We start from the raw sequence: 16,294 nt of genomic DNA, 5'->3' as shown, positions 1-16,294 counted from the left end.
TCAGAACCCTGTCCTTTAACTTAGACCCAACTCCATGAACTCACTTTGCAGGACCCCATTCCCCTTCCTACCCATGTCATTAGTACCGACGTGGACCACAACCTCTGGCTGATCACCATCCAAATTAAAAATGCTGTGGATTCGATCCAAAATGTCACTGGCCCCGACAGGTGGGAAGCAGCATACCATCTGGGAATCTCATTCTCGACCACAGACCACAGTCTGTTCTCCTATTCAATGCCTTCCCTATCTCCACAGCTCAATTCTTCTTTCCACTTTCTTTTTGAGCTGCAGAGCCAGACTCAGTGCCAGAGACCTGTTCAATGTGGCTTTGCTGTACTAGGTCATTGCTTCCAATAGTATCCAAAGTGGTATATCCATTGTTGAGGGAAACTCTGCACTAGCTTCCTGTTTCATTTTCCCCTCCTGACAGTCATCTAATTTCCTGTGTCCTGCACCTTCCTGTATGTCCTGTCAATTAACCCTCAACCTCCTGAATGATTTGGAGTTCATCCAATTTGAGCTCCAATTCCTTAACACACACTGAAAGAAGCTGCAACTGGATGCACTTCTTTCAGATATAGTCATCAGGGATACTGGAACTCTCCATGCCTTCCCACATCCCTCAGGAGGAGCATTCCACTATCCGGCTTGTCAACCCTACTGCTCTAAATGTGCAATAAGAAAGAAAGAAAAGATAAACAAAAAAATCTGCCTGCTGCATTTGCCTCTCTTCACCAAAGCCTCTATGAGACAATGTCAAAACTCTCCACTCTAACGCTGGCCCACTTTTTATTGGCTCTTGCCATGTATCTCATCAGACACAATTCAACTTCTCCTCAGGAACTGTAGCACACAAAATTTCTCAACTACCCCTGCTCACTTCTTTTGGACTCTCTCCCCCGCTATGCAATAGATCTTATCCTCAGGGAATGTGGCATACAGGTGTACCTGGTGGAGCGGCCACTGAGTTTATAAACATGGGCATATTGAATAAACATATTTCCAGAGAGTGCCGTCTCAGCCAGTCTTCAGTGGTAAATTTAAAAGAACTGGGAATTTTTCTAGTTTTTTAGAATTCCACAACTTGAGCCCTGTGACTCCTATGTATTAAAGCTGGAAGTATGGATACATTGATCACTGACACTTAGATTCGTAAAGGAGAGAGCGTTAGACAGGCATACTTGCATTTCATCTATGTCTTTCAACACCTGAGGATATGCAAAAGAGCTTTGCACCCCATTGAGTATTTCTTTGGTTAGAAGTTCAAAGTAAATTTATTATCAAAATGCACATATGTCCCTGAGATTCATTTTCTTGTTGGCATTCACAAAGATGCACAATAGAATCAATAAAAAAAAACTCACACAAGATGGACAGGCAACCAGTGTTCCAAAGACAACGAAACTGTGCAAATACGAAAAAAGAAAAAAAACAAATAAAGTAATAACGAATAAATAAGTAACATATATCAAGAATGTAAGATGAAGAGTGCACCTCTGTCAGTGCAGCAGTCCTCCAGCACCAGACTAGAATGAAAATTTAGAGTTACATGCTGCATTTGTTGGGAACGATTTTTATGCTACTGAGGTATGAATCACAAAAAGTTGGTTTGCAGGTGCAGCAGGCTATCAAAAAGGCAAATGGAATGTTGGCCCTCAATACTAGAAGGATTGAATTTAAGACCAGGGAGGTTATGCTGCAACTGTACAGGGTGCTGGTGAGGCCGCACCTGGAGTACTGCGTGCAGTTCTGGTCTCCTTACTTGAAGAAGGATATACTGGCTTTGGAGGCAGAGCAGGGGAGGTTCACGAGGTTGATTCCAGAGATGAGGGAGGTTAGACTATGAGGAGAAATTAAGTCGCCTGGGACTGTACACACTGGAATTCAGAAGTATGAGAGGAGATCTTATAGAAGCATATAATATTATGAAAGTAATAGATAAGATACAAGCAGGAAAGTTGTTTCCACTGATAGGTGAGACTAGTTACAGGGGACATAGCTTTATGATTCGGGAGAGTAGATATGGGATGGAGATGGGGTGGAACTGCTTTTCCCAGAGGGTGGTGAAACTGTGGAATTCTCTGCCCAATGAAGCAGCAGAGGCTATCTCAGTAAATATATTTAAGACTAGTTTGGATAGTAGGGGAATTAAGGGTTATGGGGAAAAGGCAGGTAGAAGGAGATGATTCTGTGGTCAGATCAGCAATGATCTTATTGAATGGTGGAGCAGGTGCAACGGGCCGGTTGGCCTACTCCTGCTCTAATTTCTTATGTTCGTACGATTGAAGTGACCATAATAACAGTACTGAAAACACAGTACAGTTGACCCTCCTTATCCGCGGATTCAACCAACCACGAATCGGGAAAACCCGGAAGTTCTCGCTCCGGCACTCGTTGTTTGAGCATGTACAGACTATTTTTTCTTGACATTATTCCATAAACTATAGAGTATAACAACTATTTACATAGCATTTACATTGTATTAGGTATTATAAGTAATCTCAAAGTGACTCAAAAGTACAGGCAGTCCCTGGATTATGGATGAGTTCCATTCCTGAACCTGTCTTTAAGTCGATTTTAAGTCAGAACAGGTACATCCAGTATTATTTAGCGTCAGTTAGTCAAACGTTTTTCTTAGTATATTGTACATACTTTACCTTTATATGCATATAAAACACTTGAGAAACATATGTATTTCAATAATTAAACCACTGCATTGCTTAGTAATAATTGTAGCTTTCATTGGGGCAGGGCCTTTCACATGCTCCATTAAAACGGTTCCGATCGTTGACCGACTGTAGCCTAATGCTTTTCCAATAACCGATGGCATTTCACCTCTTTCTGATTGCTTTGTTACTTCCACCTTATTTTCAATTGTGATTATGATTATTTTCATGAACAGAAACACTGCAGATTCTGAGCTGCACCGCTGGTTCCTAATGTCCACCGCATGAAACCATGTGAAATAAAGTCCAGGGTTCCTCTGGGTCCTAAAGACCGCCTTACTGAGACAGGTTAAATAAGGGACTAGAGCATCCACATTTTTTGGTATCTGCGGGGGGTCTCGGAACCAATCCCCCGCAGATAACGAGGGCCGACTGTATCTGAAAAATTAATTTGTACACTAAACAGTGAATTCCAAAACAAACTTCTCTCGTACATTCCTGTCAACAACCTGGCCCAAATTGTGACACGATTGATGTGTAATGGACACAATGCCATACATCAGGGTTAAAGTCCTTCTAGTTTTCAATAAATATCTATCTGTTTTCAAGGTCCCATTACTTTAGGTATTTCTCCACCTAATTGAGGTCCTGAACTGTTAAAATCACAATGGATTTTTGCTGTGACTGAGTCAGTTTTTGCTTTGATTTTCTGAAGAGATTGTTGCACCTGCTCTAATCATTGCTATCATCCAAAATAGTTTTATCACAGCACAACAGAATCAATATGCCCATAAAAAATTGTCCAGTGTACTCTCAGTATCCTTTAATTAGAGCACAATCTCTGCATTAGATAGTAGGAACTGCAGCTAAATCATTCATTCATTAAGAGGTCAGTGTTTCAGAGTTTTTGTAATTTGTTTTAGTCAAAGATATGTTATGAAATGAGCTATCCTCCGAGGTCAAAAATTTATCAATGAGTCCATTCAAAAAGAGATAGTATTGCCATTGTGTTACCTTGTGGTATTAATATATCAAATTATCCTTTGTTTTTCATTGAATTGGTGACAATGCAAGCATAATGTATATGATTTAGAAAGGAAATGCACTCAAAATAAATATTAGTAATGTAGCAACAGAATTCCTTCTCACTGTCTTTTCAAGTATAGTGCTTCATTTGGAATGTGGGACAAACAAATTTGATCTTTGTACTTGGATTAATGTTAGAATCCACAAATGTTTAACCAGAGGTATGTGAAGGTGGTTAATTTTGACTGCTTTTAGAGGGCTCTGTTGCACATCATTAATATTGTTTAATTGTTAATGTGATCTGTACACAAAGATCCATGACCTCAATCTATTTCTTTTCAGTTTATAATTGGAAGTAAATGTCCTTGCCCATTTTTGGCAAATCATCCTTTTCCACTACCAATACCAGTTTATACATTTATCTGAAGTTATCTATCTTTCTTGACATTTATTACAAAATCGAAATAACTAAGTTACTCCTACATTTGAAGGGGCCAAGAAGTTCGTGGCAGACAGGCAGCTGACCAAAATGTACATGTTTGTGTTTCGATGGAGAGAGGGAGCGAGAAAGAGAGAGAGATCAGGCCTCCTGGTACGCTCCAGTACTATAAAACAGTCGGCACCCCAACCCCCATATCTATAATTATCTATCTTCTTTCTAACAGTGACACCAAATTTAAGCAGTTGTATTATATTTGAAAATGGATTTACCCAAGTGAACCCTCTGGATATAAAAATGACATGAAAATGAACTGCTTTAGAGGTGAAATCTCAGAAATTATTGATCTGAAAAATTGAACCCAATAATGGATGGAGAGTGTAATTACGAAGGACATTAGCGGGTAATAATTTGGGTTCAAAATAGAAAAGAAATGTATGAGCTTAAAATGCCTAATGGCAATGTGCCTAATTGAAACCCAGACAGAATGTAAATTGCTTTGGTTGCAGATGCTCTGCTATTACAGTGTACAGCTTGTCTGTCTGTCCTTCTCTGCCAAATTATTAGCTGCCTTGTCTTTGGAGTCCCAGCACGGTGTGGAGGGCTGGAGATGTGTAACAAATTGGCAGCTACCGATCAACAATGCCCAATAGCTTTTAACAGATGACATTTTTAAGGTATGTATCAGGAAAAGATTCATTATTTTACTTTGTTAAAACTTTTAGGTATGTAAAAAAACAAGCTAATTTTACAGTAGTTGACTTCTTCTGAAGGGTTAAATCTGCCCTCCACATGAGTGTCCGAGTAATTTGAGAGGTGACAAGCAATAAGTGTGGGGTACTTGAGAAAACCATAAGTATTAATTGAGGGGAATAAATTTCAATCCCACCACAGCAGCTGTAGGATTTAAATTCAAATAATTAAATACACTTGGACCAAAAAGCCATGATTCATATTAATGACCATTTAATAGTCAGTTATTTATTACAATCTAATTGTACTAAAAATCCATCTGGCTTACTAATCACTTCAGGTGGGGATGGGGGGAGGGCAAACCTTTCATCCTTACCTAGTCTGGCCAGGCACTCCAAAATGGTTGATTCTACGTTGCCTCTTGGAATACCTCAACCTGTCATCCTGTGGGCAAATTAACTGAGATAAGCCAGATGATTTGGGATCTCCAACTTCCAAATACTATCATGCAATTTCTAAATCTGCTGTAGAAGAGGTTTGAGAAGTAAGTTTATGGATGGCATGAAATTAGGAGTTGTTAAGACTGTGAGACATACGAGCAGAGTCAGGCTATTTGGTCCATTGAATCTTCTCCACCATTCCATCATTATCCCTCTTAACCCCATTCCCCTGCTTTTTTCCCCATAATCGTGTAGGCCTTTACCATTATTGTTGATAGTAAAGAAAGATATCATAGGTTACAGAGGGATCTTGGTGAGTTAGGGAAATAGTCAGAGCAGTGGCAAATGGATTCCAACACAAATAAGTGTGAGGTGATTTGTTTCTGACAGTGAAACCAGTGTAGGACTTATTCTATGAATAGTCGGGCTCTGGGGAGTGCAATAGGACCAAAAGGACGTAGCATACAAGCACACAGTTGATTACAAGTAACGCCGCAGGTACAGTAGATGTGGTGGTGAGAAAGGTAATTAACATGCTGGCCTCCAGTCAGGGCATTGACTACAGGAGTTGGGACATAATGTTACAGTTGTATAAATAGTTGGTGAAGTTGCCCTTGGACTAATTTGTAAACTGGAATGAGTGCAGAAAATATTCACAAGGCTGTTGCTAGGATCAGAGGCTTGTGTTAATATGGAGAGGTGGGTCAGTCTTTAAGTCCTTGAAACATAGCAGAATAAGGGACAACCTTATATAGAAATTCTTAAAATCCTAAGAGACATGGATGGATAATGTGAATGGTAATAGTCTTATCCCAAAACTAAGGGCATAGATTTAGGATGAGAGGGAAAAGATTTGAAAGGGACCTGAGGGGAAGCTTTTTCACACAGAGAGTGGTGGGTATATGGCTTGAATTATTGGAAGAAGTGATAGAGTCAGGTACAATAACATCATTTAAGAAACACCTGGATATGTTTATAGAGGGATAGGGCTTATGGCATATGGCCAAACTCAGGAAATTCAGACTAGCTGGGCAAGAACTCTGATCAGCATTGTATTATTGGGTTTAATGCTCTGTATTCTATGCTGTGTTGTCCTTTGACTCTGTGTAAATGATGGAGATTTATCGCTGGGATTAATTAATAGCTGCATTGTTATTGCACCACGTCATTATCAGGATACTAGTAAAGCAAATTTATGAACCATGTTCATTATCTTTCGAACATTTCCTGTTTTGCTATGAAAACAATGCAATGATATGCTTGTTGAATGTTCCGCTGTTCCTGATTGGGATGGATGGGGCTTACAATGTTACACTTCTCGATTCAAAAATGCTTGTACAATTTGCACTTTTACCTTGCAATCTATTCATTACTTTTTCAAGGTCTACTTCTGCCATTCCCCAACAGAACCAGGCGACAATGTGCTCTTCTTCTGGGTATTCTTCAAATAGTTTTAATTATATTTCCTTTCTGTCTCTTTTTAATCTCTGCTAACCATTCTTTCCCTTGAGTGTCTCAGGATTAGATTAGTGCTGTTTATTTCACAGCTATACTTTTGAAGATGTATTTAGGAGTTAGAAATGATAACAGCTGTTTGAGGCATTTGTATTACTCCAGAAAGTCATTCTTAGATGAAATTCTTGGATTGAAAAATTGGTTAACAAACAGAAAGTGAAGAGAGGGAATAATCTTTTTTTCTCTGGATGGTCGACCGATCTGTGGTTAGGATTTGTGCCCCAGCATTTCACAGTCCTGATCAGTTATTTGGCCAAAGGGAGGAAATATATTTTCAAATTTGTTGCTGACACAGAATTAGGCAGGATTGTGAGGAGGATGAAGAGAGTTTTTAAAGTGATAGGCAAGTAAAGTGAAATAATGAAGACAAGATAAGGAAAAGAAAGTGGTCAATTTTAAGGTCATCCACTTTGCTGCTGAAAACAGACAAGCAGACTTTTTTAATTGTTTCAAATAAGGAAACATTTATTTACAAAGTTGCCTAGGTATCAGGTCTATACATATCGTTGAAAGGTGACATGGGATGTTATGTTTTGTAACTCTAAAATGTTAAACTAATTGAAAGTAAAAACACGGAGCTGGGAAAAATGGACCTTACTTTCATTTTTGACTTTCACTTGTTACGTCACGCTCTGAAATCATAATCTTCCAATCTTGATATCACAGTTTTGAGATTTTGAAGATATTTATTGCCATCCTTACTGGTAACAACTATGTCGTTCAGGTAGCACTGAGTGCCTGGGCAGCATTGCAGCTCCTGAACCACAGGCAAAGTGCATGTCCAAAATTAAGCTGTTATAGCGATAAAGTTCTTTGTGAGTGTTTATGGTTAGAAAAACTTTGGACTCTTCTTCCATCACCAACTGTAAGTAGGCCTCAGTTGAATCCACTTTGCTGAAATATTTTCCGCCAGAAATGTTTGCAAAGATACCTGTTATCCTGGGCTGAGGGTATTGATCCACTTTCAGTAGTGGGTTCATAGTGGCTTTAAAACCACCACAGATCCTGACAAACCCATTCTTCTTAGCTACTGGGACCACTGGCATTGCCCATGTGCTCTACTCAACTTTGGAACAAACTCTGTCAGCCTCCTTGTGATCTAGCTCACTGGCTACTTTATCATGGATGGTATAAGGAACTGGACAGGCTTTGTGAAACTTGGGTGTGGCATTTTCATTTGCCACTATTTTACCCTTGATATGTTTGAGTTTTCCAATGCCATCCATGCACACCGCTGTGGCATCCTCCAGTACCTTTCTTCATTTGCTTTCAGATCAGGGGATCTCCAATCAATTTGCAGTTGTCTCAGCCCCCAAAATGCTGTCCCTTATGTTTTTACCACACAGAAGCCCAATGTGGCTTGTGTTTTTTTTGTAATTCACTGTTATGAGTGACAGGACAGTTCCATAGGAATGATCTTTCCTGCAGTATAAGCTCTTAACCGGATACCTGCAGGCCTCAGTTTAGTATCTTTGAAATATCATGGACACTCATTTTGTGGAATGAGTGAATCCAATTCTATTTCAATTTATTTACCTTTCACTTCTGGTGTAAGCCATATTGCTTGACTATTGTATAAGTTTGTCTATTATAACCTGAAAAAGGGTCTCAGCCTGAAACGTCAACCGTTTGTTAATTTCCATGGATGTTGCCTAACTTGCTGAGTTCCTCCAGCATTTTGCGTGTTTTGTTTTGGATTTCCTGTATCTGCATAATATGTGGTGTTTATGATTTGCTTGTCTGTTGTAGTTTTCACACTGTAAATCCCAAGGCTACTCAGTACAGTGTCACTCTCATCATTATCAGATCTTTCATTAACAGCATGCAGATTAGTGCTCTTTTTGAAAATGTAACTTGACTTTTCCTTTTTTTGTCCCCGTGCAATTCATTTATTTTGTCTACCTGACATGCTCTTTGAATGTGTCCCACTTTGTTGCATTTTCTGCCAGTTTTCCTTTAAATCTGCATTTGGCTGGTGTTTGTGAACCCTGCTACAATGGTACAACAATTTCTTCAGCCAGGCTCGTTACTGATTAGATGTTGCAAGTTTGTTCATGATCACTTTCATTCCTGACTGCAACTCTATTGCAGCTTTGTTGTTTCCATTGATACAGCCATTTCAACTGCTCTTTTAAATGTAAGTTGTCCTTCATTTAGGAGCTATTTTTGAATGCTTTCTTGTAAGATTGCACAAACTAAATGATCTCTTTGTCAACGCTCAGGTAATTTCCTCAACTGAGCCATGTATACTGAAATCGACTCACCTTCCTTTTGATTCCACTTATTAAACCTAAAGCATTCTGCAATCAACAATCATTTTAGTTTTAAATATTCCTGCATTACCTTCATGATATCATCAAAGTTCATTTCAGCTGATTTGGTTGGAGCAATCAAACCTCTATGCAAACTTGCATGCCTTTAAGTCCAATACAGTCAGTAAATTGACACTTACTTCTCATTGGCTATTTCATCTGCTTCAAAATACTGCTGAGTTTGTTGCGTATACATATTCCAGTTATCTTTTGTGCAATTGAATGTGTCTATCTTTCCAATGTAGCCAACTATTTCTGCTCTTTTTTACTTATGATTATTATCACCCAGTATTCAATGATTATGAATCTGTGTTTGCATTTTTTTCCTGCTTTTTTAAAACTCAATCATCTCTGTCTCCTTTTCTGATGAGATGAACACTGTGCTACTTTTTTTTTTAAACTCTGCCATCACACTGCCCTTTTTAAAACTTGAATCTCTCACTATGAATCAACTGGCAGGTAGTTGTCTTGGGTCCATTTAAGACTTTCACCACAGTTATGTTTTGTAACTCCAAAGCATTAAACAAATTGGAAGCAAAAGCATGGAGCTGGGAATAACATACCTTAGTTTCACTTTTACCTTAAGCGAGGTGGGCATATATGACATGCTAGCACCATGATGTATGCAATTCCCTTATTTTTACATAAAACCCGAAATGAATTATTTCAATGAACAAGGATGTTTAATCAAACAATATATTTACAATATTACTCAAATACTACTGAAGTAATAAATACACAACAAGTTCAGAATAAACTTCGGTGGACAGATGATGAAAAGATTTGAATACAGGAGTAAAGATGATCCACTGCACTTATATAGGGCCTTGGTAAGGGTGCACTGAGAATATTATGTTATAGCTTTGATCTCTTTACCTAATGGCAGGTATATTTGTCATAGAGAAAGTGCACAAAGATTCACTTGACTGTTTCCTGAATTGATAGGTTTGCTACAAGAAATAGTCAGTGGACTGGGACTGTTTTTGGTTGAGCTTACCAGAGTAAGTGGTGACCTCATTTACATTTTTGATGTGCCTCACCCCAGTTTCTGAAGCATATAGTGGTTGGCCTATCATTACTACTGTACTGCAATTATCTTTCACATTCACAACAGTACACGAGAAAGTCTTTGCCAATGTTTGCTTTGCCATCTTTATTTTGCTTTTTTTCTATTTCATTCTATATTTTGCTCCATTTCTTGCTCTAAGCTTATTCAGTGGTCATAGTGATGAACCATAGGACATGATGCTCACTTGGACACCAGTGAAAATTTGACACTTTTGCACCAAGATCACATCAGACTGTATAGCAATTTGACCAGCTCGTGCTACAACATTGATGGAAACCAAAGACTCTTGAAATTGCTTGATGCATGAAGCCATAAATCATAGGAGCAGAATTAGGCCATTTGGCACATTAAGTCTGCTCTGCCATTCCATCTTGCCTAATTTATTATCCCTATTCTCTTGCCTTCTTCTCTTAACATTTGACATCCTTACTAATCAAAAACCTATGCACTTATACTCAGTAGAAAAAATTAAAGGAAGTTTACTTTAGGAGGAGGTGCTCTGTAGGAAATTTCAGAAGAGTGCAAATTTTTGTCTCTTATTTGGGATGGTTGTTAGGAGTTTTGAAAGAACAGAAGCAGATTGTACCCTAATTGTATCCTGTCCTTTAAGTTTGTTATCTTATGGCAGTATATAATTAGAAAGGGAACGTGTGATTAGAAGCCTTCTCATTATAAGCCTCTAATTTTAACAGACTTTCCTCCAGTATATAATAATGAGTTATGATTGCCTCAACCCCTTTACTTGTCTGTGTAATTATACTCCTCAACTTGAGTCACACGTGCATGTGAAGTAAATTTGACTTTAGAAGATAGGCACTGCAGCTATAATGAATATTAAATTATTTGTGAAACATTATGGTCCTTTGACTGTGCTCTGTGCATCTACTTAAATTTCACTTTATTATTAACGTTTGATTCTAATATTGATCTTGAATGCACCAAATTGTCACAAATAGCAATCCAATGTGATGTGGGATGAGGAATAAATACAGGTGTCCCCTGCTTTACGAAAGTTCGCCTTACGCCACTTCGCTTTTATGAAAGACCTGCATTAGTACCTGTTTTCGCTAACCGAAAGAAATCCGAAGAGGATTTTCACTTTTACACAAAAAGGCACCCGCTTTAAACTTGTCTTTACCCCGTGAAAGACTACCACGACTCCGAAGCCTTGCACAAGCAGGTGCATACGCATGCGTGTACGTGCTCGTGTGTTTTTTTTTCTACAAATTGTTTTTTGGCTAAATCTTCCTGATTCTGGTAAGTGAAACTATACTGTACGTACATTATTTCTACTTTATATAGGCTGTGTATTTATCATATCATTCCTGCTGTTACTATATGTTAGTGTTATTTTAGGTTTTATTTGGTATGATTTGGTAGATTAGTTTTTGGGTCTGGGAATACTCAAAAATTTTCCTCATATAAATTAATGGTAATTGCTTCTTTGCTTTGCACCATTTCGGTTTATGAAAGGTTTCATAGGAATGCTTTACTTCTGGATAGCGGGGGATCATAACAGAGTGCAGGCCTTTTGACATGGCATTGTGCTGACATATATAAGTCTAACCCCTCCCTCCCACATAGACCATAACCTTCCTTTATTTTATCCACATGCCTATCTAACTGTCTCTTAAAGGTCTCTGATGTCTGAGACACAACCATAACCTTCAGCATTGCATTCCGAGAACTTTCCACTCTATATAAATAAAACTACCTCTGAACCTTTGACATATTCCCTAAACAAATTTCCTCTACTCACATTCAAAGCATGTCCTCTGTCATAGCCATGGTCACATGGGAAGAAGGTGCTGGCCCTCCATGCTGTGCCAATACCTCTATTACCCAGGACACTCAAAGAACTCCCAAGCACTTTTACAAATAGTGGCCATGAAATCTTCTGCACCTATCTGATGAAAGTCTACAACTATATTTTACCTCTTCCAGTAGTGCAGTATTCCCTCAGTTCCACACACAGAGTGCAACAGAGAATGTGGAGCTAGGTCTCAATTGTAATTTCAGACTTGAAGTGGGAATGGTACTACTTTATCTTGGCCCCAGTTCGGTCAGAGCTCAACTTGCCAAACATTCAGAGTGGGATAATCATCTGCCCTTTCTTCAAGTGTCTATGTACCCTAGCAAACAAGTATCACTGAAAGGTTAATGAACTGTTTTTTTCCTATGCTAATATAGAACTAAATACAACAAGAATGATTTTCCAGTTTTGATGCTATTTCCAGCGGAACTCAGTAATCAGGAAGCTTCTGTGAAAGGGAATAAACCGTTGATGTTTCAGGATGAGACCCTTCATCAGGTCCTTGATGAATGGTCTCGGCCTGAAATGTCGACTGTTTGTACCATTCCATTGATGCTGCCTGACTTGCTGAGTTCCTACAGCATTTTATATGTTACTCGAGTTCTCTGGCATCTCTTCTGTTTAATGATGCTATTTCCAATGGTCTCCAAGGCCTCACAAACCTGTGACTGACAGTGTTTTCATCGTGTTTAGGAATGTGTAAAGATAGAAAGCAGGGGTTTGTTCAACTGTGATTTATCACTCCAGCCTGAACACCCTGAAACCAGGCGTGTGGTTTATGTTCCATTAAGATTGAAGCTAATAGCAGAATTGAGCAAAGGTGCCTACTCCTGTGTGTTTGAAGAAAGACTGAAGGGACCATGAGAAGGCAACCTTATTGATTGAGTAGAGGTAGAAAAAGAATCAGTGGCGTACCTGACTCTGCCAGGCTCAGAAGAGGGAGAAGGATTTTCTGAAATTGCACATTCTGCCTCTGTTACACTTCAACCCTTGAGTGGAACTTGTACCGAAAGCAACAGTATTCTAGTGTGGACAGGAGAATATATGGCCAAAATGCTCAGATCTGATTGAATAAGGAACTTCAGTTTGTCAGTGTCGGTGTAAGACTCTGTTGTCAGAATAGACTTTCCCACATTCCAGCTGCTTCCCTCTGTTAAAGGAGATGCCAAAATATAAACTCTGCTCATATGCACTGTTCAGAAGTACTTCCTGTAAAGTAAGAGTAGGGTTGTGTTAGAATCAGAGAGTAATGCAATGCAGGAAGAAGTTATTCAAACCCTTCCTGCCCTTGCTTGTCAAAAAGTAGAATTATTCTGTCAGCTTTACTCTTCTGCTCTGCCCGTACGAACTATGTTATTTTTAAACCATATTCCCCCCCCACAAAATCATGTTGTAAAAGATATTACCAAATCTGCATCCACCATTTTCTGAAGTTTTTAATTTCAGATTACCAAAGCATCTTTTAAAAAGTGCTAAGATCGAATCAAATAAGAAGACTTTGATTTGTCAGTATTGGTATCAGATTTTGTTGTCAGAATAGACAAATTACACGCAGTGGCCACTGCAGGTACGCCTGTACACCTGCTCATGAATGCGAATGTCTAATCCTGCAATCCTGTCACAACAACACAATGCATAGAAGCATGCAGACATGGTCAAGAGTTCAGTTGTTGTTCGGACTAAATATTAAAATGTGTAATAAATGTAATGTAAGTGACTTTAACAATGGAATAATTGTTGGTGCCAGACAGGGTGGTTTGAGTAGCTCAGAAACTTAATCTCCTAGGATAGTTATACACAGCGGTCTCTACAGTTTACAGATAATGGTGCGACAAACAAAAAACATGCAGTGAGCAGCAATCTCACGGGCAAAAATGCTTTGTTAACAAGAGAGGTCAGAGGAGAATGGCTATCCTGGTTCAATCTGACTGGAAGGTGACAGGAACTCAAATTAAAATGCCTTACATCTGTGAAGTGCAGTAGAGCATTTCCTCCTTAAGTCTATAAACTCTTAAAAAAATTCTCTAGATTATCAAGAGATATACACAATTGTGAGAGATATGGAGAGGGTAATTGCAAGCAGGTCTATTTCACAAAGACTGGGTGAGACTAGAATTGGATGTCATGGGTTAAGGGTGAATGGTGAAATATTTAAAGAGAACATGAGGGAAAGTTTCTTTAGTCAGAGGGTGGTGAGAGTGTGAAACAAGCTGCCTGGAAAAGTGGTGAGAGTGGGTTTAACTTCAACATTGAAGAGAAATTTGGTAAGGGTCTTCAGTCGATGATGTCTGTGCTGATCAAGATGTCAGTCCACACTAATGCAATCTGCCTACTCATGATCTATACACGTTTTCTGCCTGTTGTGTATCTGTCTCAATGCTGGTTAAACTTTGCTGTCCCATCTACTTCCACCATTTTCCATGGCAGCACAGTCCAGGAATCTACTATTCTCTGTGTAACTCTTAAGCTTTCTCCCTTTCACTTTAAACTATGCACTATTATATTTGACATTTCCACCCTTTGGAGTAAGACTCCCTACATTACCCATGCCTTTTACAAGATTGCACATAAGCTAGACACTTCATTTACATATCCATCAATAAATTCTCAAAGACGAGTCCAACTTCCATCACAGCAAAGGGTTATTGGGATAGAGGAAACTCAGCCAGCTCCATCATGGATACTAACCTCCTCAACATCAAGGATATCTTCAAAAGTCAATCCCTCAAAAAGGAGCATCCACCATTCAGTAAGGACTCCCATCACCCAGGACAAGTCATTGTTTTCATTGCTACAATCAAGAATGAGATACAAGTGCCTGAAGAGACGTGCTCAACATTCCACTCCACACTCAGAAGGTCCATGAACCTATAGGCGCTACCTCACTATTTTCTTTCTCACTTTGCTCTGTATTTCTGTCACTTATTTCATTATATATTAATTATTTCATTATGTGTGTGTGTGTGTGTATATGTGTGTTGATATATGTGTATACTGTATATATGTATAATATATATACTGTTCCTTGAAAAAGTATTTGGCCCACACGACAATTTTTAGATATAACTGTCTCATTTTCTAAACTTAAAATATATTGAAGCAGTATTTCTTGAGCTAATCTACAAAACATTGTGCATCATCTCAAATCAAAAGCCAAAATCCAAAACCTGTTGACAATTTACGAACAATTAAAAACCAAAATTGTCAGGTTGGACAAGGATTCATCCTCTTTGTAACTACGATACTAAATTTCCTCAGGTGCACTATACTGTATTACCTTATCAACTCACCCAATTTTTTGATGTGGAAAATTGGAGGATCACCTGTTTCAATGGATTCACAAGAATAAATAACCCCTCGCTCTGTTAGGTCCAACAGTATGGTAGATTTCCGACAGAATGAAGAGAAAAAAGCATTCAAGACAGGTCAGGAAAATGGTAATAGAGAAGCACAAATCTGGGGAAGGGTACAAGACCATATCAAGGCACTGAACATACCTTGGAACTCAGTAGAGTCCATTGTGAAAAAGTGCAAAAAATATATAACCACAGTCACACTGCCTTGGTCAAGCCACCCCTCTAAACTTTGTTGCTGGAGAAGAATTGCACTTATAAGAGAAGCTACTGTGACACCAGCAGTTACTCTGATTGAACTGCAGAAGTCAGTGGCTGCAATTGGAGATGAGTTCATGGCTCCATAATCTTTAAGGCCTTGCACAAAAGGGCCATTCTCAGACAAGTAGCAAGAAGGAAGTCCTGGCTAAAAAATGCATATCCATACCCATAAGGTCTTTGCAAAGCACTGTTGAGCACATGCTATAAATATGTGGAAGAAGGTCTTGTACTCGGATGAGACTAAAGTGAATGTTTTGGCCTCAACACTAAGCAGTACATGTGGTGTAAATCTAATACTGCACATCAACCAGGTAACACCATTCCTTCTGTAAAATATGGTGTGTGTAGTATCATGCTATGGCGATGCTTTTCAGCCTGATGGAAAGATGAATATTGTTAATTACAGAAAGATCCTGAATAAAAACCTGATAGCCTCTGCCAGAAAGCTTAAACTGGGGAGGCAGTTTGTCTTTCAGTTGACAATGACCCAGAGCAACCATGGAGTGGCTTCAAATGAAGAAAATCTATGTCCTTGAGTGGACCAGTAGAGTCCTGACCTTAACTCGATTGAACATCTCTGGCAAGATCTCAAAATTACTGTCAACCGTCTCTCCCCAACTAATCTTGCTCCATGACATTGTGCAAAGCTAATAGAGACTGATACAAAAGGACTACAGGCAGTAATAGCTGGGAGAGGTGGTTCA

General features: G+C 38.9%; 1 protein-coding gene across 8 annotated transcripts in view; it reads left to right on the top strand.

Annotated features, from left to right (window-relative positions):
* The window catches only part of LOC132378375 (uncharacterized), a 240,158-nt gene that overhangs the window by 169,589 nt on the left and 54,275 nt on the right, over nt 1-16,294 (top strand). Inside the window, exons 1-2 of one of the 8 annotated variants that reach the window (XM_059945250.1) lie at nt 4,247-4,287; nt 4,644-4,811. The exons of 1 other annotated variant lie outside the window; for it this stretch is intronic. Coding sequence is in view for 1 of the 7 variants with exons in the window: in XM_059945248.1 (XP_059801231.1) it covers nt 4,245-4,287 (43 nt within the window). In the remaining 6 variants the exon portion in view is untranslated. 6 more of the 8 variants (XM_059945251.1, XR_009507008.1, XM_059945252.1 and 3 more) reach the window with 6 other exon arrangements.

Source organism: Hypanus sabinus, chromosome 20, assembly GCF_030144855.1.
Source record: "Hypanus sabinus isolate sHypSab1 chromosome 20, sHypSab1.hap1, whole genome shotgun sequence".
Lineage (NCBI taxonomy): Eukaryota > Metazoa > Chordata > Chondrichthyes > Myliobatiformes > Dasyatidae > Hypanus > Hypanus sabinus.
The sequence above is the reverse complement of the archived record's forward strand: the minus strand, read 5'-3'. Positions and strand labels throughout refer to the sequence as shown.